At 41.4% G+C, this 23,579-nt stretch overlaps 1 protein-coding gene across 2 annotated transcripts in view; it reads right to left on the minus strand.

Moving 5' to 3' along the window:
• FGD4 (FYVE, RhoGEF and PH domain containing 4) overlaps window positions 1-22,184 on the minus strand; it is a 243,680-nt gene extending 221,496 nt beyond the window's left edge. For both annotated transcript variants that reach the window (XM_024992557.2, XM_005206883.5), the window contains exon 1: window positions 21,604-22,184. In XM_024992557.2, coding sequence (XP_024848325.1) covers window positions 21,604-21,880 — 277 coding nt within the window. In that variant the 5' untranslated portion in view covers window positions 21,881-22,184. The remainder of the gene's footprint in view (window positions 1-21,603) is intronic.
• Window positions 22,185-23,579: the final 1,395 nt, after the last annotated feature.

The following is a 23,579-nucleotide window of genomic DNA, read 5'->3' on the forward strand; positions in this document are numbered from 1 at the left end:
TTAGAATAAAAGAGAAGTTTCTACTATCTGTGTCTCTAAAACTTCTAAACTAGAAATGTAATTTCTAGCATCATATCACAGAGAAGGCAATAGCACCCCACTCCAGCACTCTTGCCTGGAAAATCCCATGGACGGAGGAGCCTGGTAGGCTGCAGTCCATGGGGTTGCGAAGAGTCGGACACGACTGAGCGACTTCACTTTCACTTTTCACTTTCATGCCTTGGAGAAGGGAATGGCAACCCACTCCAGTGTTCTTGCCTGGAGAATCCCAGGGACAGGGGAGCCTGGTGGGCTGCCGTCTATGAGGTCACACAGAGTCGGACACGACTGAAGCGACTTAGCAGCAGCAGCATATTAACTGAATAATGCTGTGGTTACCACTGCAGGCTTCAAACTGGACCAGCCTGGATGTGTCCTGGTTCTACCATTTAGTAGCCTTTGGGCAAGTCAGTCACTGTTTTAAGGCCTGGGCCTCCTCATCTGTGAAATAAGTGTAACAGCACATGCCTCAGCAAGTTGGTTTTAAGATTAACTGAAGCTGTGTATATCAGTTTCTTTGCTTAGCACCTGACATGTAGAGGACTCAAATATGAATATGAATAAAATGTCTACTCTATAGAAATATCTCTTCAAATTCCCTCTGACTGCCCAAGCACTCCTCACATTCTGCCACTATTCCTGGGTCTATTTAAAACTCCCTCACAAATGGCAAAAAAAAAAAAAAAACTCCCTCACAGCATCCCCATAGCCTCAGCCTCCTTAGTGCTTCTGCCTATCCCTGGTTCATGCTACTGCAAAACCAATAAGGAAATGCTAAAACTCTTGCTGGAATGAGAAGAGAAGCAAATGAAAAAGCAAGGCCAACAGCACCCGCTCTGGCCAGGGTGATAAAGGCTGGCAACATTCATCTCCCTCGTAGATTAACTGGTGTTCCCTCCCACAGTGTTCAGCAGCCCCCCAAGACTGAATTCAAGAGAACCAGCTAATTTAAGGCACCAGGTACAAATCAGGCAAGTTGCAAATGCTCTTCCCTTCAACCAGCACTTGGCATTCTACTAGAATCATATGGCCTGCAAAAAACTCTAGAAGCTTCTATAATGTGGAGCTATTAATAAAACATGTATACTTCCTTTTAAGTCACAGAAATCTTTTTCAGCACTTTAAAGTGGCAATATGGACAATGTGAAAAAGCAGAAAACACAGGCAGTTCTCTTCTCTACTCAACAACAATAAAAAAGTGAGACCAGAAGGTATCCACAATAACCAACCAGAAATGATGGTAACTGGATGCTCTGCATCAGTTCAGTTCAGTTCAGTCACTCAGTCCTGTCTGACCCTCTTTGACCCCATGGACTGCAGCATGCCAGGCCACCCTGTCCATCACCAACTCCCAGAGTTTACTAAAACTCATTTCCATTGAGTCGGTGGTGCGATTCAACCATCTCATCTTCTGTCGTCCCCTTCTCCTTCCACCTTCAATCTTTCCCAGCATCAGGGTCTTTTCCAATGAATCAGTTCTTCCCATCAGGTGGCCAAAGTAATGGTGTTCAGCTTCAGCATCTGTCCTGAATATTCTTTGGAAGAACTGATTCATTAGAAGGACTTCCAATGAATTGACTGGATGGATCTCCTTGCAGTCCAAGGAACACTCAAGAGTCTTCTCCACACCACCGTTCAAAAGCATCAATTCTTTGGTGCTCAGCATTCTTTATAGTCCAACTCTCACATCCTTACATGACTACGGGAAAACCATAGCCTTGAATAGACGGACCTTTGTTGGCAAAGCAACGTCTCTGCTTTTTAACATGCTGTCTAGGTTGGTCATAACTTTCCTTCCAAGGAGTAAGCATCTTTTAATTTCATGGCTGCAGACACCATCTGCAGTGATTTTGGAGCCCATTTCCAAAATAAAGTCAGCCACTGTTTCCACTGTTTCCCCATATATTTGCCATGAAGTGATGGCACCAGATGCCATGATTGTAATTTTCTGACTGTTGAGTTTTAAGCCAACTTTTTCACTCTCCTCTTTCACTTTCATCAAGAGGCTCTTTAGGTCTTTGCTTTCTGCCATAAGGGTGGTATCATATGCATATCTGAGGTTATTGATATTTCTCCTGGCAATCTTGATTCCAGCTTGTGCTTCATCTAGCCCAGTGTTTCTCATGATGTACTCTGCATATAAGTTAAATAAGCAGGGTAACAATATACAGCCTGACGTCCTCCCTTCCCTATTTGGAACCAGTCTGTTGTTCCATGTCCAGTTCTAACTGCTGCTTCCTGACCTGCATACAGATTTCTCAAGAGGCAGGTCAGGTGGTCTGGTATTCCCATCTCTTGAAGAATTTTCCACAGCTTGTTGTGATCCACACAGTCAAAGGCTTTGGTATAGTCAATAAAGCAGAAATAGACGTTTTCCTGGAACTCTTGCTTTTTCGATGATTCAAGGGATGTTGGCAATTTGATCTCTGTTTCCTCTGCATTTTCTAAATCCAGCTTGAACATATGGAAGTTCATGGTTCACGTACTGTTGAAACCTAGTTTGAAAACTGTTCTGCATTGCTAAAATAACTAACAATGCATTTGATTCATACTTAAAAGTTCCCATCTAACTTAAATGCATTTACACTAAACCAGTGGTTCTCAAACTCGGGCAATTTTGGCTCTCAAGGGTTATTTGGCTATGTCTAGAGCTACTGGTATCTAGTTAATAGAGGGTAGGATGCTGCTAAACATCCCATAACACACTGGACAGCCCCCCCCACAATGAAGAATTATCGAGCCCAGAACGTTAATAGTGCTGACTTGAGAAATCCAGCACTAACCAAATACCTTATTGATGGTCATCTTAAACATCATAATCATTATGAATAAAGAAAATTCTGTTAACCACATTCATTTGTTAAACAAATTTTTAAGACCCTTTAATTAAACAGTTTCTTTAGATCTCACAAAGAGCTAAGAACTGGGGCATTGGAAACCAAAAAAGAAAAGAGATGCCTGGCTGTGATATTAATATAATGGTCAGAACGCTATTTCTAATTATTTTACATTATATATGTATATGAATTACATTATATGTATATATGTATACTAAATATTTCAGTTGAAATTTCTAGGAAATTATATACTAACTCATTTTCTACAATGCTGAATATTGTTCAACATTTTTGAGGAAAAGGATATATTTATGACTACCATTACTGAAATAATGGGTGGTATTGAAAGCTATTTCTACTCTTGATACCACACTGTCAGACAATTTCCACTGTCACGTCTAAAACCACACTCCTGTAGCCACTTCCCATCATATCAACTGTCATCCCTTTTCTCTTCTGTGGCATTTTATTTGCCATGCATAAACAGTGAAAAAATTAAAATCAAGTTCATTAAAGAATTTGCTGAGTGAAGGCTACCATAAATAAAGTACAGAGCTTTCCACATTAAGAGCAGATACTCTTTCCTTTTTCAAGTTGGGCTGATGTCCTAGAGGTTAATACTGTTATGTCAGGAATGACCCATGAAACCACAGTTTTAAAAGATACTCTATTTCCAAACCGTTTCTATGAAGCAAGTAAGAATTAAATGTTTTCTAAGATGTGAAGAAACAATTCAAGAACACATTCCTACCTGCCATATCAGAGAGCAATAAAATTGTGAAAAATAATTTTCACAGTAACAAAAGGTATATACCTGCTATATACATATATGTGATATCTAGGATGACAGAGTGAAATAATGCGTGATAGCAGGATAGTGCACCTAGAAAAGATATTTCACTTTAGCTGAAAATGAAAAGGCACTGGTCAGATAGAAAATATCCAAAAGGGTAATGGGGAATTCATATGACATGTTAATGTAATTTCTCTTTGAAAGATGTTAGAAGCAAATAAAGGCATCTGCTGGGCTTCCCTGGTGGCTCAGTGGTAAAGAACCCACGTGCCAATGCAGGAGACATGGGTTCAATCCCTGGTACTTCTTAATCCCATCAACAGCTTATTCCCTGGAGAAGGAAATGACAACCCACTCCAGCATACTTATCTGGGAAATCCATGGACAGAGGAGCCTGGAAGACTACAGACCATGTGGACACAAAAGAGTCAGAAAAAACACAGCAACTTAACGACGACAACAACAACAACAAAGGCATCTGTGAATGTGAAACCTGTTGATTCTAGGCCACATCGCGTCCACAAGTGAAAGTGATCAGTGTGAAAACAATGCCCAGTTGTAGATGTGACTGGTGAAGGAAGTAAAGTCCAATGCTGTAAAGAACAATACTGCATAGGAACCTGGAATGCTAGGGCCATGAATCAAGGTAAATTGGAACTGGTCAAATAGGAGATGACAAGAGTGAATATCGACATTTTAGCAATCAGTGAACTAAAATGGACCAGAATGGGCAAATATAATTCAGATGATCTACTACTTGGACAAGAATCCCTTAGAAGAAATGGAGTAGTTCTTATAGTCAACCAAAGAGTATGAAATGCAGTACTTGACTGCAGTAGCAAAAACAACAGAATGATCTCTATTTGTTTCCAAGGCAAACCATTCAACATCACAGCAATCGAAGTCTATGTATGCCCCAACCACTAATGCCGAAGAACCTAAAGTTGAACAGTTCTATGATGACCTACAAGACTTTCTAGAACTAACACCAAAAAAGATGTCCTTTTCATCAGAGGGGACTGGAATGTAAAAGTGGGAAGTCAAGACATACCTCGAGTAAGAGGCAAGTTTGACCTTGGAGTACAAAATGAAGCAGAGCAAAGGCTAATAGAATTTTTCTAAGAAAACACACTGGTCATAGCAAACATCCTCTTCCAACAACACAAGAGATGACTCAACACATGGACATCACCAGATGGTCAATATGGAAATCAGACTGATTATATTTTTGCAGCCAAAGACGGAGAAGCTCTATTCAGTGAGCAAAAATAAGACCGGGAGCTGATTGTGGTTCAGATCATGAATTCCTTATTGAAAAATTCAGACTTAAATTGAAGAAAGTAGGGAAAACCAGGAGACCATTCAAGTGTGACCTAAATCAAATCCCTTACGATCATACAGTGGAAGTGAGAAATAGATTCAAGGGATTAGATCTGATGATAGACAGAGTGCCTGAAGAACTATGGATGGATGTTCGTAGATTGTACAGAAGGCAGTGATCAAAACCATCCTCAAGAAAAAGAAATGCAAAAAGGCAAAATGGTTGTCTGAGGAGGCCTTACAAATAGCCAAGAAAAGAAGAAAAGTGAAAGGCAAGGAGAAAAGGAAAGATTAACCCATCTGAAGGTAGAGTTCCAAAGAATAGCAAGAAGAGATAAGAAAGCCTTCCTCAGAGCTCAATGCAAAGAAATAAACAAAAACAATAGAATGGAAAAGACTAGAGATCTCTTCAAGAAAATCAGAGATACCAAGGGAACATTTCATGCAAAATGGGCACAATAAAGGACAGAAATGGTATGGATCTAAGAAGCAGAAGATATTAAGAAGAGGTGGCAAGAATACACAGAACAACTATACAAAAAAAGATAAATGACCTAGATAATCACGATGGTGTGATCATGCACCTAGAGCCAGACATCCTGAAATGCAAAGTCAAGTGTGCCTTGGGAAGCATCACTACAAACAAAGTTAGTGGAGGTGATGGAATTCCAGTTGAGCTATATCAAATCCTAAAAGATGATGCTGTGAAAGTGCTGCACTCAATATGCCAGCAAATTTGGAAAACTCAGCAATGGCCACAGGACTGGAAAAGGCCAGTTTTCATTTCAATTCCAAAGAAGTGAACTCGCTCAGTCGTGTCTGACTCTTTGTGACCCCATGGACTGTAGCCTATCAGGCTCCTCCGTCCATGGGATTTTCCAGGCAAATGTGCTGAAGTGGATTGCCATTTCCTTCTCCAGGGGATCTTCCCGACCCAGGAATCGAACCCAGATCTCCTGCATTGCAGGCAGATGCTTTACCGTCTGAGCCACCAGGGAAGAAAGAAAGGCAATGCTAAAGAATGTTCAAACTACCACACAATTACATTCATCTCACACATTAGCAAAGTAATGCTCAAAATTCTCCAAGCTAGGCTTCAACAGTATGTGAACTGAGAACCTCCAGATGTTCAAGCTGGTTTAGAAAAGGCAGAGAAACCAGAGATCAAATTGCCAATATCCAGTGGATCATAGAAAAAACAAGAGAATTCCAGAAGAACATCTACTTCTGCTTCACTGCCTACACCAAAGCCTTTGACTGTGTGGATCACAACAAACTGAAAAATTCTTTAAGAAATTGGAATACCAGACTACTTTATCTGCCTTCTGAAAATCTGTATGTAGGTGAAGAAGTAATAGAATCAGACATGGAACAATGGACTGGTTCCAAATTGGGAAAGAGTACATCAAGGCTGTATATTGTCACACTAAATATTTAACTTATATTCAGAGTACATCATGCGAAATGCCAGACTGGATGAACAGAAGTTGGAATCAAGATTGCCGGGAGAGATATCAATAACCTCAGATATGCAGATGACACCACCTTTATGGCAGAACGTGAAGAGGAACTAAACAGCCCCGATAGAGGAGAGTGAAAAAGCTGGCTTAAAACTCAACATTCAAAAAATGAAGATCATGGCTTCTGGTCCCATTACTTCATGGCAAATAGATGGGGAAACAATGCAAACAGTGACAGACTTTATTTTCTTGGGCTCCAAAATCACTGCAGATGCTGACTGCAGCCATAAACTAAAAGATGCTTGCTCCTTGGAAGAAAGGCTATGACCAACCTAGACAGCATATTCAAAAGCAGAGACATTACTTTGCCAACAAACATCCATCTAGTCAAAGCTTGGTTTTTCCAGTAGTCATGTTTGGATGTGAGGGGTGGACTATAAAAAAAGCTGAGCACCGAAGAACTGATGCTTTCGAACTGTGGTACTGGAGAAGACTCTTAAGAGTCCCTTGGACTGCAAGGAGATCAAACCAGTCAATCCTAAAGGAAATCAGTCCTGAATATTCATCAGAAGGACTGGTGCTGAAGTTGAAATTCCAATACTTTGGACACCTGATGAGAAGAATTGACTCATTGGAAAAGACCCTGATGCTGGGAAAGATTGAAGGCAGGAGGAGAAGGGGATGACAGAGGATGACATGGTTGGATGGCATCACCGACTCAATGGGCATGAGTTTGAACAAGCTCCAGCAGTTGCTGATAGACAGGGAAGCCTGGCATGCTGAGATTTATGGGGTCGCAAAGAGTCAGACACAATTGAGCAACTGAACTGAAAGGAGTAGAGGAGTGGGCCTTCCAATTTTAAATATGGTGACCAGGGAATAGCCCCAATGTGAAGGTGTATTTAAGTAAAAATGTGAAGTAGATGAATTCAATACATTTTAAACACTGAAAGTAAGATTTCAACTGACTAAAATTTCCTGTTAGTCGAGACTTTTAAGTCTACAATAAAAAGTTGTGTATTTAACACAAGAACAAAATGAAAATATTAAAAGAAAAAATTAATAAAGGAAAATTATTCTTTTTTAACCTATTCTGAGAGTGGCAGTTTCTGAATAAAGGAAAATAAGCAGACATAAACTACTAAACTTTTCTCAATGTCCATAAAAAAGTTTATTTTCTGAATGAAACACTATAGCATTTGAAGGAACTAACTGTAAGGAACTAGCTTTGAGATCCAAACTAAGGAGTGAGAGTAAAAATCCCTTTTCCAGATGAAAAAATATAAATTGCAGTGACCCAGGAATTTATGCCGAAATGAACAATTAACAAAAGTCATACAGGAATGACTGTTCTGAAATATGTCATTTAGTGCATCAGTTATAGATGGACGTTTACAGAAATGAACCACCATCAAGACCATGAGGAAGAGAAGCACTGGCCCCATCCCTGCCAGTTGGCTCATCAGAGGCCTTCAGACATGGTTTGATGACTGCTGCCACTGAAGGTGGGGGTTATGTGAATATCTTTTAATTTTCTATTTCTTTTTTCTACCTCCCCAATGCCCACAATGTGGTTAAGGCAAATCTCCCAGGTTAACAAAACTATACAAGTCAGTCATTCAGTGCCAAAACTCAGAAATGGGCATTAATTCTCCATGAAAATGAGCTTATACTGGGCACCACGCTGACTTTAGAACAATGACTGCCATCATTGGCAGTTTCCTCCCTGCTTCCTCCTGAATCCTTCTCTTCCCTTCTTTTCACAGTTTTCATAACCAGTGGCCTGAGTTTACTGCTTTCTGTAAAAGGACAATAAGGGCCTCTAATTAGCACCCTAGTCAGTTCCCTAGTTCTTCTATGGGAGACAGCCTCTCTCAGTATAACTACTCACATCCAAGTTTTTATTATACCAAGATGTTTAAAGAGAGAAAGAGCTATGCATAATTTTCTTAATTAAAAAAACTAAAGTGGTTTGCCAACACATACCAACAGGATCATGGTATTGATATATTAATACTACATACATACACCTGTATATGTATACTGTATTGATATGTATTATGTTAAGATATACACTCTATATTATTCTATAGTTTCTATTATACAGCCACTCATTATAGCCTTTTTAAATGGGGTAAAAGAGAAGAAATGCAGTTTTGCCTCTTTTTTTGCAGAACACCTCAAATTTAACAGGATTCCTGAAAATTAACACTATTTACATAATTTCAAAGTTCAGTATATAACCATCACCTTGCTAATGAGATGTAGCCTGAATTAGGCAAGTATTCCCAAGAGGTCTGGTTGCACAGCAAAGACCAGAAAGCCATGCTTTGTTTCCATCTTCAGAATTGTTTCTAAGACTGTTTCTCCTTTTCCTTGATATGTCTTTTTTTCCCCTTCCTCATTTGCTATAGTTGACCAGAGTTGCCCTTTTTAAGACTCTGGATAAACTGGATAAAAATATCAGAAACAGTGTCTTTCCCATTACTAAAGATCAAAAATTAGTATTCTTATATTTAGAGATATTAAAAAACTGGCAATAAGAAATTTATGGAGGTAGGAAAGTACAGTGGTTAAGAGCTGAAGTTTAATCTTAGCTCCCTAATAGTGAGAAATAACAAGCAAAGACAAAAAAGGCTGCTTAAGGAGAGGACACCAGGAACTGGAAATGACAAATGTAAGGTAATGAAACTATTGACAATGTAACAAAGCATCCTGAGGCCTTTTAGTGGAGGAGCAACCCAGGGCCTACAAACTCCAGCACAAACTCTTGTGCCAAGACATATCACAGTATCAGAAAGGATGCCAGGAATAATCAGAACTGTTACACTAAAAGGGACATCTAGTCCATGAAACCTCAAAGAGAACAAAGTATACTATTCCCATGCCTTTCCTAATGATACACTCCTGCACAAAATCAGTACATATTCTTGATAAAAGAGTACATGAATGGTGTAGATGCAGAAGGACAGCTAAGATCACTGACAGAACATTTTAGTATGCAAGCTGGGATTACTGGTCAGAAAAGGTTACATCTGACATTCTTTCTACGCTACAGGCACCAAGGCGTCTTGCCTCTCTTTGAATATTTTCATAGGGAATCCACATCCATCAGATGAAATCAATTCCGTATTCTGTCAGCATTGTCAGAAAATTCATATGCTGAACCAAGATATGATGTGCTGCTTTGGGTTCTTCTGTTGACCCAATATTTACTGAGCCCTTGAGTGGACTTTGAGGAGCAATGGCAATGAATGGCTCAATTTAGGGACTGGTGGGGCAGGCACAGGGAATACAAGGAGAAATTTAGTCAAGAAGTTGAGGTGGCCGGCAGGAATGAATTCAGAAGGATTTTTTTTCTAGGAGAGTAGAAGAAAAATACTCAGGAAAAGGGGAAATCTGGGTCTTACTCCGATGGGCTCTTTGCAACCCCATGGTGTGTACCCTGCCAGATTCCTCTATCCATGGGATTTTCCAGGCAAGAATACTGGAGTGGAGATCTCCAACCCAGTCTCCCTCATTGCAGGCAGACTCTTTACTGTCTGAGCCACTAGGGAAGCCCTGGGGCCATGCTCAATAAATCTTTAATCCAATCTTCTGTTGATGGTGGGACTGTGTTCTCTCCCTGTAGTTTGGCCTCAGTATGGCAGAGGTAATGGCAACTTCCTTCAAAAGGACTTATGTCAGGGCTGTTGTATTCAGTGCCCTTGAACCCACGGCAGGCCAATGTCAACCCATGCCTACATTGGAGACTCCTGGACACTCACAGGCAAGTCTGTCTTAGTCTCTTGTGGGGTTACTGCTCCTTTCTTCTGGGTCCTGATGCACACAAGGTTTTGTTTCTGATCTCCAAGAGTCTGTTTCCCCAGTCCTGTAATCAAATCCCACTGGCCTTCAAAGTCAAATTCTCTGGAGGTTCTCAGTCCCTTTGCCAGATCACCAGGTTGGGAAATCTCTTGTGGGCCCTAAAACTTTCACAACAGTGCAGGAACTTCTCTGGTATAACTGCCAGTCTGTGGGTTGTCTGCTCAGTGGCTCTATGGTGGGACTCACATGCCGTGCCTCCCAGGTCTGTTGCAGTGAGAGCACCATCCCTGTCACAGGCCAGTGCTGACCTGCACCTCAGCAGGAGACACTCAAACACTCAAAGGCAGGTCTGGCTCAGTCTCTTGTGGGGCCCCTGGGTCCTGGTGTGCACAAGGTTTTGTTTGAGCCCTCAGAGCATCTCTGTCAGGCATGAGGTTTGATTCTAAACGTGATTTCGGCCCTCCTACTGTCTTGTTGGGACTTCTCCTTTGCCCTTGGATGTGGGGTATGTTTTTTTGGTGGGATCCAACATTCCCCTGTCAATGGTTATTCAATGGTTAGTTGCAATTTTGGAGTTCTCACAGGAGAAGACGAGAGCATGTCCTTCTATTCTGCCACTTGGAAAACTCAGCAGTGGCCACAGGACCGGAAAAAGTCAGTTTTCATTCCAATCCCAAAGAAAGGCAATGCCAAAGAATGTTCAAACTACCATACAACTGCACTCACTTCACACGCTAGCAAAATAATGCTCAAAATTCTCCAAGATAGGCTTCAACAGTATGTGAACCGAGAAACTCCAGATGTTCAAACTGGATTTAGAAAAGCTTTTAAAAAGGATTTTAAAAAGGCAGATATCAAATTGCCGATATCCATTGGATAACAGAAAAAGCAAGAGAGCTACAGAAAAACATTTACTTCTGCTTCATAGACTACGCTAAAGCCTTTGACTGTGTGGATCACAACAAGCTGTGGAAAATTCTTCAAGAGATGGGAATACCAGACCACCTTACCTGCCTACTGAGAAATCTGTATGCAGGTCAATAAGCAACAGTTAGAACTGGACATGGAACAATGGACTGGTTCCAAATAGCGAAAGGAGTACATCAAGGCTGTATACTGTCACCCTGCTTGTTTAACTTATATGCAGAGTACATTATGCAAAATGCCAGGCTGAATGAAGCACAAGCTGGAATCAAGATTGCCAGGAGAAATATCAATAATCTCAGATAGGCAGATGACACCATCCTTATGGCAGAAAGCGAAGAGGAATTAAAGAACCTCTTGATGAAAGTGAAAAAGGAGAGTGAAAAGGCTGATTTAAAACCCAACATTTAAAAAACGAAGATCATGGCATCCAGCATCATGTCACTTCATGACAAATAGAAGGGAAAAAATGGAAACAGAGACTTTATTTTTTTGGGCTCCAAAATCACTGCAGATGGTGACTGCAGCTATGAAATTAAGATGCTTGCTCCCTGGAAGAAAAGCTATGACAAACCTAGACACCATATTAAAAAACAGAGACATCACTTCACCGACAAAGGTCCATACAGTCAAAGCTATGGTTTTTCCAGTAGTCATGCACAGATGTGAGAGATGGACAATAAAGAAGGCTGAGTGCCAAAGAATTGATGCTTTCAAACTGTGGTGCTGGAGAAGACTCTTGAGAATCACTTGGACAGCAAGGAGATCGAACCAGTCAATCTTAAAGGAATTCAACCTTGAACATTCACTGGAAAGACTGATGCTGAAGCTGAAGCTCCAATACTTTGGCCACCTGATGCGAAGAGCTGACTCACTGGAAAAGACCTTAATGTTGGAAAGATTGAGGGTAAGTAGAGAAGAGGTGGCAGAGGATGAGATGGTTGGATAGCATCATAGACTTAATGGACACGAGTTTGAGCAAACTCCGGGAGAGGGTGAAGGAAAGGGAAGCCTGGCGTGTTTCACTTCATGGGGTCGCAAAGAGGTGGACCGGACTTAGCAACTGAATAAGAACAAAGGGGAGCAGAGGGCTAAGCAGGCAGTGGATAAAGAGGGTGGGAAGATATGTGCCTAGAAGAGCTTACTTACATTTTGGGCAGTAACTTGTACTCTATAGGTACAAGTGTAAACAACCCATCACATCCAGGGAGACAGTGCTAGATCAGATACACGTAAAATGCAAAAAGAAACCCAGACTGAGGGTAGATTTGTGTTAATCCCAACAAAAATACCAAAGAAGTTATTATTTGAACATTTCCCGAGCACTGTTCTAAGCCCTTTAAAAACCATTTTATTCTTCTAACGACTCCATGATGTAGGTAATATACGTTACTACCATTTTATAGATTAGGAAACTGAGTCAAAAAGAATTCCAAATCACCCAGTTAATTACTAGAGAAGAATCCAAACCCAGTCAATTTAACTCCAGAGCCCACAGTCTTTTAAACCACTATAGTGTCTTCTTCTCACCTTGATTTCTAGGCCCCAACACAACTGGCTGTCCAGAGTAAACACTGAAATACTTCTTGGAGAGCCAAAAGATCCAGCTTTAGTGGGATCTTAAGAGGCAAAATTTCTAATGCAGGATATATGGATCTGAAAAGAGAACACAGAAATACTAATACGTTAATTGGCTTATGGGTCTGAATGGAAACCTGTGGGTGGATTTGTTTTTCCAACTTGCTATGGATTTCCAGCTTGTGTCAGCAGGAAGGTGTTCCAATCAGCATGAGCCAGCACACGGGCTCACAGGTGACTTCAAAGGCACATGTCAGATGTGTAGGCTTCCACACAGTGTGGACGCAACACAGTCAGACATGCGCCTTCCTCGGTAATGTGACCACTCTGATCTCTGCTCTTACCCTCACATGACCTTATGCCCTGCTGTTTATTATATATCATTTCCTCCCTTCTAGGATGGAAATTTGTCTAGGAAACTTGTCTAGGAATTTGTGTAGGTCAAGGCATTTGTCTTATTCCCAAATCTCTGGATTCCCAACACCACTTATCAATACTGGTACATCATCGATCTGACAGCATTAAGATAGCATGTTTTAGGGGAAAAAAATATTTCATTAGTCAATTTTCTACAGAGGAAGTAAAGATGACTCTGTTTAAAAGCTGTAATTTTCTACAAATGGCTGTTAGTAATTAATTTTAATTAAATTTGTCCATAACTTGAGAACCTCCCACACATACAACACTGCACTTGAAATTATAGGTAATAACCCCGCAGTATTCTTCAGTTGAGGTATCATATAATTTATGTGGTTCTACATCCTGACTTTTTGGCCTCCTAAATGTGCTCATTAACATTACGTTTTAAAAATAAAATAATATATGGTACAGTCATAGAACTTTTAAAGGCTACTATTAACACTTGGCCTAACACAAAATCCTGCCAGAGGCCCCAGAGAACAACCCAGCCTTGCAGAGCAGGCTGGATACTTCTCTGCAACAAGGCTTCACTGGGACTCAGTGCAGTCCCCAGAATGGAAGCAGCTCCCTGGTGTCTGCAGATACTGCAGATGGTGAAGTTGACAGCTTAATTTCAGTGAACGGGTATGTGTGTGAGACTGGCACAGCGATTGGGTTTCTGTGCACTCTATTCCTGCATAAGTGAGGCAATGATATAAAATTGATCATGGGCTCTCAGAGTACTTGCTGGTGCTAATTCCACTCACTATTAACTTGCATTCCAAGGACAGGTTAATTCTAGATGGTACTCTACAATGACAAATTTATTCCTGAAAACACTCACATTCACAACTCCTAAAGTGTGTGCCTAATGCATGACTATTCCGGGTTTAATAGTTCAAATAAGATTAAACACTTGCATGAATTTCAAAAGGTCCATCCCCTACACTAAAAGGTTACTGGTAAAGGTTTAACCAACCAGTCACTAAAGTGATCAGTTTTGAATATAGAGTATTCCATTATAAACATCAATAACAGACAGTTAGGAGCCATAGAAAGTTTTTGACTATGTGAAGAATATGACCAACACCCAGATTAAAAAAAATTAATTGGGGGCTGGGGGCACTAATGTAAAATGGATAGTTGGTGAGAGAAGCAGCCTGAAATAAGACAAAGGCCATCATCATGACATGGAGACTCAATAACAACCGGTGGCTGACTGGGTGGCAAGTAGATAAGAGGAAAGAGTAGATTTAAAATAAACTTTGAAGCCTGGTAAAGCCAGGTTAATAATACCTCTAAGAAAGTCAGGAGGAGGGGGCTAGACTGCAGCAGAAAAAGGAGTTGAAGTTTGGTGCCCTCAGGACATTTACATTTATCCAGCCGGGGTGGTTCAGTGGTAAAGAATCAGCCTGCCAAGCAGGAGATGTGGGTTCCATCCCTGGGTCAGGAAGATGCCCTGGAGAAGGAAATGGCAACCCACTCTAGTATTCTTGCCTGGAGAATCCCATGGACAGAGGAGCCTGGTGGGCTACAGTCCACGGGGTCGCAAAAGAGTCAGACAAGACTTAGTGATTAAATAGCAACAACACAGATTAAGAAAAAGAAGCCCAGGGGGTGGATGACACCACCAAAGAATAGAGGAGGCAGGAAATAATGGGAAAGAGAAAATGGGAATGCTGGAAGAGAGAAAGGACAAAAATGAGCTAGTCAAAGGAATAAACTTGTAGATCCAGTGAAGTACGAAAATCAAGAGCAAGAAAAGAGATTTAAAAAGAAGCAAATAGGAATTCCCTGGTAGTCCACTGGTGAGGACTAGGTACTTTCACTGCTGAGGGCATGGATTCAATCCCTGGTCAGGAAACTAAGATCCCACAAGCTGCAAGGTGTAGCCAAATTAATTAACTAATTTTAGGAACAAGAAGAAGAAATAATGACTCCTTGATCCATGGACTGCAGAATGGATGCTGTGTTAGCAGGCATGAAAACAACATAAACATCTCCAGCAGAGCTCTTGAGTGACCAGGTGCACTGTCAATGAGCAGTAATATTTTGAAAGGAATCTTTTTTTCTGAGAAGTAGGGCTTAAAATATTCGGTAAATCATTGTTGTAAATGGATGTTCTGTCATCCAGGCTTTGTTGTTCTATTTCTAAAGCCCAGACTGAGTGGATATAGTATAATTCTAAAGAGTCATAGGATTTTCAGAATGGTAAATGAGCAATGGCTTCAACTTCAAGTAACCAGTTGGATTAGCCCCTAGCAAGAGGGTCAGCCTGTGCTTCGAAAATTCAAAGCCAGGCACTGACTTCTCTCTAGCTATGAGAGTCTTAGCATCTCCCTCCAGTGAAGGCTGTTTCACCCACATTGACAATCTGTTGTTTAGTGTAGCCACCCTCATTAATTATCTGAGATAGATCTTCTGGAAAAGTTGCTGCAGTTTCTATGTCATCCTTGCTATTTCACCTTGTACTTTTATGTTATGAAGATGACTTCTTTTCTTAAACATCATGAACCAACCTCTGCTTGCTTTCAACTTTTCTTGTACAGTTTCCTCACCTCTCTTGGCCTTAACAGAATTAAGGAGAGTTAGGGCCTTGCTCTGGATTAGGCTTTGGCTTAAGGCATTGTTGGGACTGGCTTGAACTTCTATTCAGACCATTACAACTTTCTCCATATCAGCAGTAAGATTGCTTTGCTTTCTTACCATGGGTATTCACAGAAATAAGACTCACTTGATTTCAAGAAGTTTCCTTTTGCGTTCAAAACTGGCACAAGGGCCTGTCTTTCAGCCTGTCTTGGCTTTCAACATGCTTTCCTCACTAATTATATCTAGCTTTTGATTTAAAGTGAGAGGCATGTGACTCTTCCTTTCACTTGAATGCTTAGAGGCTACTAGGGTTATTAAATGGCCAAATTTCAGTATTGTGTGTCAGGAAATAGGGAGGCCCATGGAGAGGGACAGAGACAGGGGAAAGCCCAGTTGGTGAAGCAGTTAGAACACATGCATTTATAGTCTTTACGGATGAGGTTCATGGTGCCCCACAACAATTACAACAGTAATATCAAATATATCACTGTTCACAAATCACCATAACAAATATAATAATAATGAAAATGTTTGAAATATCACAAAAATTATCAAAATGTGACACAGAGACACAAAGTGAGCAATGCTGTAGGGGAAAAAGTGCCAAAAGACTTGCTTGACCCAGGGTTGCCACAAACCTTCAGTTTGTGGGGGAAAAAAAAAGAAAAAATACACAGTATTTTTGAAATACAATAAAGCAAAGCATGCCTATAAAACCCTAACTATACTAAGACCGAATCCACATGCCCAAGAAGCACAGAAGTAATGGCCTTGAGCCAATCTCTAATTCCTACCCCAATAGGTTCAAGTTGTCTTCTCTGTTACCAGTTGGATCCATGACCCTAAGTTTTTCTCAGTAGAGGAAAGGAATGCAAGCAAAAATGTAACTATGAATTAAAACTCTCTCAACATTCCTAGGTTCACAAGTTTACGTGGCTACTCACTGAAAGACGACTGACTACTCTTTAAACTGCTCTTGACCTTCCAAGAAATAAGAAAACTCTTCCTGGTTCCCGTTCCTCTGAAGGACTTTTCTTATTTCAAAGTCAATCTTAAGCAGCTTCTAAGAATAACTGATAAGATCACCATCACCACTTTATTATAAACCTTTAGATAGTTTGCCTAGATCATTGTTTCAAATATAATATGTATTCATTATTGCTACAAACAACACTAACCCTAACATATGTGAAACACAGTACTTGCACGGCACTTTGCCTCCAAAGCCCTGAGAAACCTTAAGAACTAGTATTATAAGCATGTGAGTCCTGGAATCAGAGAGACCTGGTTCAAATTCTCTTTAGAAGATTAGACTTGTTGTAGAGCACTGAAACTTGGTTTTTCCTTTCCTCTAAAATGATAATACCATCTATCTTGCAGTGCTGTCATAAGAATAAGTAAAACACAAACAGTCCTGGTTCACAACCAGCATTCAATAAAAACAATTACTCTTACTGTTTTGTTTAGTCCCTAAGTCATGTCCAACTCTTTTGTGATGCCATGGACTCCTGCCAGGCTCTTCTGTCCATGGGATTTTCCAAGGCAAGAATACTGGAGTGGGTTGCAATTTCCTTCGCCAGGGGACCTGTCTGACCCAGGGATGGAACCTGTGTCTCCTGCATTGAAGGCAGATTCTTTACCGCTGAGCCACCTGAGAAACCTACAGTTACTCCTACTGCTATAACCTGAATCTTCATCCCCTCTTCTACAACAAACGTAAAATTAGTCCTCAAAAAGTGCACAGGATATTGGATTATGTGTTGAAAAAAGACCCCTGGGTTGGGAAGATGCCCTGGAGAAGGAAACAGGCTACCCACTCCAGTATTCTGGCCTGGAGAAATCCATGGACTCTATAGTCCATGGGGTTGCAAAGAGTCAGACACAACTGAACCACTTTCACTTTCAGGAAAAATCTGCCTTCCATCCTAACAAGGGTGAGAACTGGAAAAAGGAAATCTACTTATAGGAAGTCTGCACATCAAATAGTGTGGAAAGCCCTTGACCACAAAGGACCCAGATGCTGAATAAATTACAACAGATACACTTTTAAATGCATTGCTGAAATCATAAGAAAACAAAGGAAATTCCTAAGGACAAGAGTAAAAAAGAAAAAAAAAAAAAAAACAATAAGCCTAAACCTAGGTGGTAGAACCTAGAGCCCAGAAACTTCTGCTCTGGCAGGACAGGACATGGGTCTTGAGCTTGTGAAACTCAAAAGGGACTGAACCTGGAACCCACATTGAAGGAGTTACACCTTGGAAAGAAGAATGGCCTAGGACTTCCCTGATAGCTCAGCTGGTAAAGAATCCGCCTGCAATGCAGGAGACCCTGGTTCAATTCTGGAGTCCGGAAGATCCCCTGGAGGAGGGATGGGCTACCCACTCCAGTATTCTTGGGCTTCCCTGGTGCCTCAGCTGATAAAGAATCTGCCCACAATGCAGGAGGCCTGGCTTCAATCCCTGGGTTGGGAAGATCCCCTGGAGAAGGGAACAGGCTACGTACTCCATTATTCTGGCCACGATAGTCCATGGGGTCGCAAAGAGTCAGACAAGACTGAGCCACTTTCACTTTCAGGAAAAATCTGCCTTCCATCCAAGAGAAGTCTGTAAACCTACACCAAACCTAAGTGGAAAAATTCATGACAACAAAGTTGATCTTCCCTCAGCAAACTTGAGCTAAATTTCGGAGAAATGCTTGGCTAATCAAAGTGGCCATGGTTGGAAGTAGAAGCAAATATATTTTCTACAGAAAATCATCTTCAATAAAGATTCTTCAAGATTCTCATAAAACTAAGGAATAACTGAGGAGATAAGCTACCTTCAATGATATTCAATAGATAAACTCTCTCTCAACCCCAAGGGCTTTGGATATTCAGACTATGGAAAAGAAAAAAGGGAAAACTGAAAAAAAGCTGGACCAAAACCAAAACACATGCACACACACAAAATAAGAAAATGTTCATTCTGCTGTGTATATAAAATATACCGTTAAATATATATTTTTACCATAATGGAATTACATGCTTTATGTGAAGTGTGGTAAGAGCGCTGCCTTTAATGCCAGGCACACCTGAATTTGAAACTAGCTAAACAAGTACTAGTTTAAGTTGCAAGCAAGCTAAGTAAAACTTTCTGGGCTTTAATTTCTTCAGCTGGAAAATGAGCATAATACTCCCTGTCTACTAAAATTGTTGTGAAATATATTCGCACACATACATACTTACACATACTTAACTGTGGTATCACAAACCACAGTTCTTAGTACAGAAAATGCACTCAATAAATAGTATGAATATCACAGGAGAAGGATTTTCATTCATTCAAGAAATAATTACAGTGCCAGTCCCAGCGCCAGACTTTTTGGAAAACAGATGGATAATGACTCCTTGTTATGTGCTGTATTGCTTGTTTTGTGTCAGACATTCATCAATATAAGCTTACTTTATCCTTCCCACAATCTTATAAAGTTCTGTTATCTCCACTGTCCAGATGAAGAAACTGAGAAATTAAAAAACTTGATTCAATTCATACAACTGGCAGTATAAGGACTTGAAATTGGGTGCTATATGACCCCAAAGCCTATGTCTTAATTTAATTACCTTGTCTTCTGTCTTTTTCTTTTTTAGAAAAAACAGAGAACTCCAAAAATAATGGCTTTCACATTCATAGAATATAACATAACATCATTAAACTGAATTCTCTACATTCTTGACCTTTCAGTTTTTGTTCCTTCTTCAACAGAGAAAGTAACATTTCAATTATGAGTAACATCTACTACATATGCAATGGGTCTAAATGTTGTAGTTTTCATTTATAAATATTTTTCTAGGTACTACAGAGTAAATTGGCATTTCTTGGAAATTTAAACATGGTTTACTTTTTGATGAGGGGAGGATCTTACTTATATAATGATAACAGATAAAACTTAATAGGGAGGCAGATAAGACTCAAAAAAGGAAGCAATTTCTAAAATGTTTTCATCTCACCAAACTGAATAGTTTCAGACTATTTTGCAAAATATTAGATCACTCTCCAACAGATACTACAGATTACACTATGGTAAAGACAAACAATTATTCCATACAGTGACTAATTTTCAACCTTGAAAATAATGGCAACAAAAACTTTTGAGTTCTTTTAAACAATACTGAGACAGCCTAACAGATCTAGAAAAGTTATTGCAGGTTCTCCCCCTCAATTAAAAAAAAAATGTTCTGGATTTTCTCCTAAGGAAAAAAGAGAATAGAAAAGAAGAAAGGACTCTTCTAAAGGCACAGCTGCCTTGTAGAAATGGTTTACAGACGGCTCATTCCTACTTCTAGGAGAGAAATTCATCTTCTGTTCAGGGACTCAGAGTTTGAAACTAAGCATGTGATTTTAAGTAACAGTAATTTTAAGTAATAATGATGTAAAGAAACTGGATCCCTTTACCCTCAAATTGAAAACTGCTGATGATTAAGAAATCAAGTAGCTCAAACAATTTAAAAACTGATAAATAAGTAACTCCAAAACAAAGTAATGAACTTTCACTTAAAATGGAAGAAAATCCTCTTCTATTCATTTTAGAGTGACTCACATCTAAATCTGGAAGAGATTTTAGAGATTATTTCACCAGTCTTCACTTTGAAGATAAGGAAATTGAGAGCTAAAGCACTGTGATTCAATTACCGATCCCCTGGAGAAAGGAAAGGCTACCCACTGCAGTATTGCAGCCTGGAGAATTCCATGGACTGCATATGTATAATCCATGGGGTCGCAAAGAGTCGGATACGACTGAGCAACTTTCACTTATATATTTTCTCACATCATTATTTCTTCCCTTATCTAATGTAGCTATAAATTTGTAAGTCATCATCCATCATGTTTTTTTGCCCTGTGAATACTACAGCTTCAGCACAAGGACAGAGAAAAATTTTTAAGTTCCGATATTTCACATTTAAACCATCATAACAGCTTTGCTTAATAAGAATAAAATGAGTGTAAGTGAATAAAAGAATTGTTATTTCCGCCATTCAAATAAGGTTTCTGCCTCATAACTGGTCTATATACAAGCCATCTCTGGTTTTTGCACAATAAGAGCGCAAAACGGGGGGCAGGGACTTTAAAAAAAAGTTTGGCAATTCAAGAGAAAAATCCCTGGTGTGCCCTACATAGCTTTCAAGCCTGCCTAGGGAGAACAGAATGCCTTTAAAGAAAAAAGGAGAAAAACTGTGGGCTGGAATAGGTCAGTCTGAGGATTTCTTCCAAGACTAACAATCAATGAGAATTCAGAATTCAAAATACCGCATTACTGATCATCTTAATTTAACAACACAAAAACACAATAAAATTCTATTTCTTGATAGTAAGAATATGTTTCCTTCTGAGAGATGAGCAGTTTTCCACACTCCAGCGTCTTTTTCAAAAGGGAAAACTGGAGCATTCGGGATTGCTCGTCCGAAGTCACTCAAACACGAGTCCGCCAGACCAGGGTGGATCTAGCCTGCCGCATTCATTGTATTAATCCTTCACAAGGTCTGCCCGAAGCAATTTAGAGAAAAAACTTAAACCTCAGTATGTAGAAAACAGGTCTTATTAATTCCTAACCAAACTTTTTATTTTTAAGTTATCCTTTACTTCCGGAATTCCCTAGTAAGTGACCTCCAGGACAGGTAGATCGGCGCCAGGCGCGCTCCCGCGTAGGACTTTTGGGGGAAGGGTGACAATTAGCTAAGTGGCTGGGCTGACGGGCGCGGGCCCCCGGGAAGGTCTCGGCGCCAGCGCCCAAGGCTGCTGCGGACCCGACGCACCTGCCAGGCAAAGGCGGTCCCTCACCTGCGACAACGCCCCCGCCCACCATTACCTCCCGACACGCTTACCTGGGGCGTCTGCCGAGGCCTGGCCCCTGGACGTGGCCGACTCGGCCCAAGCCAGGTGCGACGACGGCCGACTCCAGGGCCGCGGGGTCCCGAACGGCAGGTAGGAGTGGTTGGACTTCCGCCGAATCGCCACCCGCCTGAAGTTGTAGTCGCCCTCGCCCCTCATCTGGCCGCTTTCATTTGCGGCTCGGCGCCCGCTCCCGCCCTCATCCAGCCGCGAGCGCGAGCTCGGCGGGCACCTGAGGGGCGACCTGACCCAGGGGGGCGTCGCTTGCATGACAGGCTCCGTGCGACTGGACAGGGGTAACTTCTGCTTCGAGTCGTCTGCAAGTGTCTCCGCGTCCCTTCCTCCCAGGACGTGCAAGGCCGCGCCGCGAGTTTGGCTCCGACTCCCTGTGCGGCAGCCGCCACGCCCGAGTCTGCGGCTAGCGTTCTCACCTGACGCCGCCGCTAGAGCGGCGGGTTCTGGCTACCGCCACCCACTCCTCTCTGGATCAATCACCGGCAGACCCCCAAGAGCGCCGACAGCTCGGCCTGTGGGCGCCACTGCTGCTGCCTCCTCCTCGTCTCTCCCGGGCAGTAGCCCAGGACGCGCTGTGCCGCCGGGAGCGTCCCGGGCAGCTCCGCCCCTCTCCCCCGCCCCCTCCAGCTTCTTTCTCCCCTCCCCCGCCACTGGCCTACTGGAGCCAAGGGGGCGCTCACCTGCCGACGCAAACCTGGAGTGTTCCGAAGGTCAGCCGTGCTCACCAGTGGGGCACACGCACTGGGCTCCGGAGGAAAGAGGAGATCATAACAGCTACTCTGAACTCGGTACAGCGCCTGCCATCCTCGCAGACGCGTAAGACAAGGGTCACACGTGTGTCTCAAGACGCTACTGAGCCCTTGATAATGATCTTACTTATGTTGTAGAGCTACCCAGTGAGGTAAGTATTTCAGATAAGGAAACCAAGATGCGGAACTTACACTGGGTCACTTGGTACTGCAGAGCTAGAATACTTACCTGAGGCTCTGCCCCAAAGTCTGGCCTTATCTCACTCAACCAAAAAATCTTGCCGGGAGCATAGAGACAGAGAAAGGTGAAAAGGTGCGTGAAAGTAAAAGAAAAGGTGGCGCTGAAGATCCGCAGGTTTCCTGAAGAGTATCAGCCCCTCCATCACCACAAACACTTTTGGAGCTTCGTTAGTAATGCTCTTCAGAATCCTTTAATTTGTCAAGTCATTTTTTAGAAGCGTCAGCCAAATAGTAAATTGAATTTTTTTTCCATTGGTTTGCTTACGTGCATTTTAGAATTCATTAAAGTGAAGAGGCTGAGTTACCTAACCACAGAGACAGGAGGTGAAAGAGCAGCGTTCCACGTATCCTAGCTGAAGCAGAAAGAATTCCCCAGCCATCACTCCCACCTTGAAAGTCACCCCACATTTTTTTCAGATGGACCTTCACCCAGGTAACATCTCTTCCATCTCCCTGAAGTATGTCCCATAACCCAGTCCTCCTCAAGAAGCCTTTAGGAGGCAGTTCAACTGTCTTAGTCTCCTTGGCCATTACTCCAATAAATGTACCCTTTAGAAGAAACTACATGCATAGTTTTTAATGCATCCATTCTGACCTTGTTAAAAGGAGCTTTTGCTCCCTTTGGATTTATTATCCCTGTATCACTGTATTGTAACTATTGTTACTCTTTCTCTGTAATTGTGTTATCTACTACACTACATGATGTCAGAAGTGATTTAAACAAGTGCTTTCAAATATAAATAATGAAAGAGGTTTTACTTCTGTATGCATAAGTTAACTATAACTTAAATGCAGGTTTTTTAACATAATTTATTTGGTTCAATAAAAAGGCAATGTGGGGTGGGAGCAAAAAAAAAAAGGTGGTGTTGCAATCAATAATACCATACTAGCAACCTACTCTTGCCTGGAAAATCCCATGGATGGAGGAGCCTGGTAGGCTGCAGTCCATGGGGTGGCTAAGAGTC

The sequence above is a fragment of the Bos taurus genome, chromosome 5 (genome assembly GCF_002263795.3).
Source record: "Bos taurus isolate L1 Dominette 01449 registration number 42190680 breed Hereford chromosome 5, ARS-UCD2.0, whole genome shotgun sequence".
Taxonomy (NCBI): Eukaryota; Metazoa; Chordata; class Mammalia; order Artiodactyla; family Bovidae; genus Bos; species Bos taurus.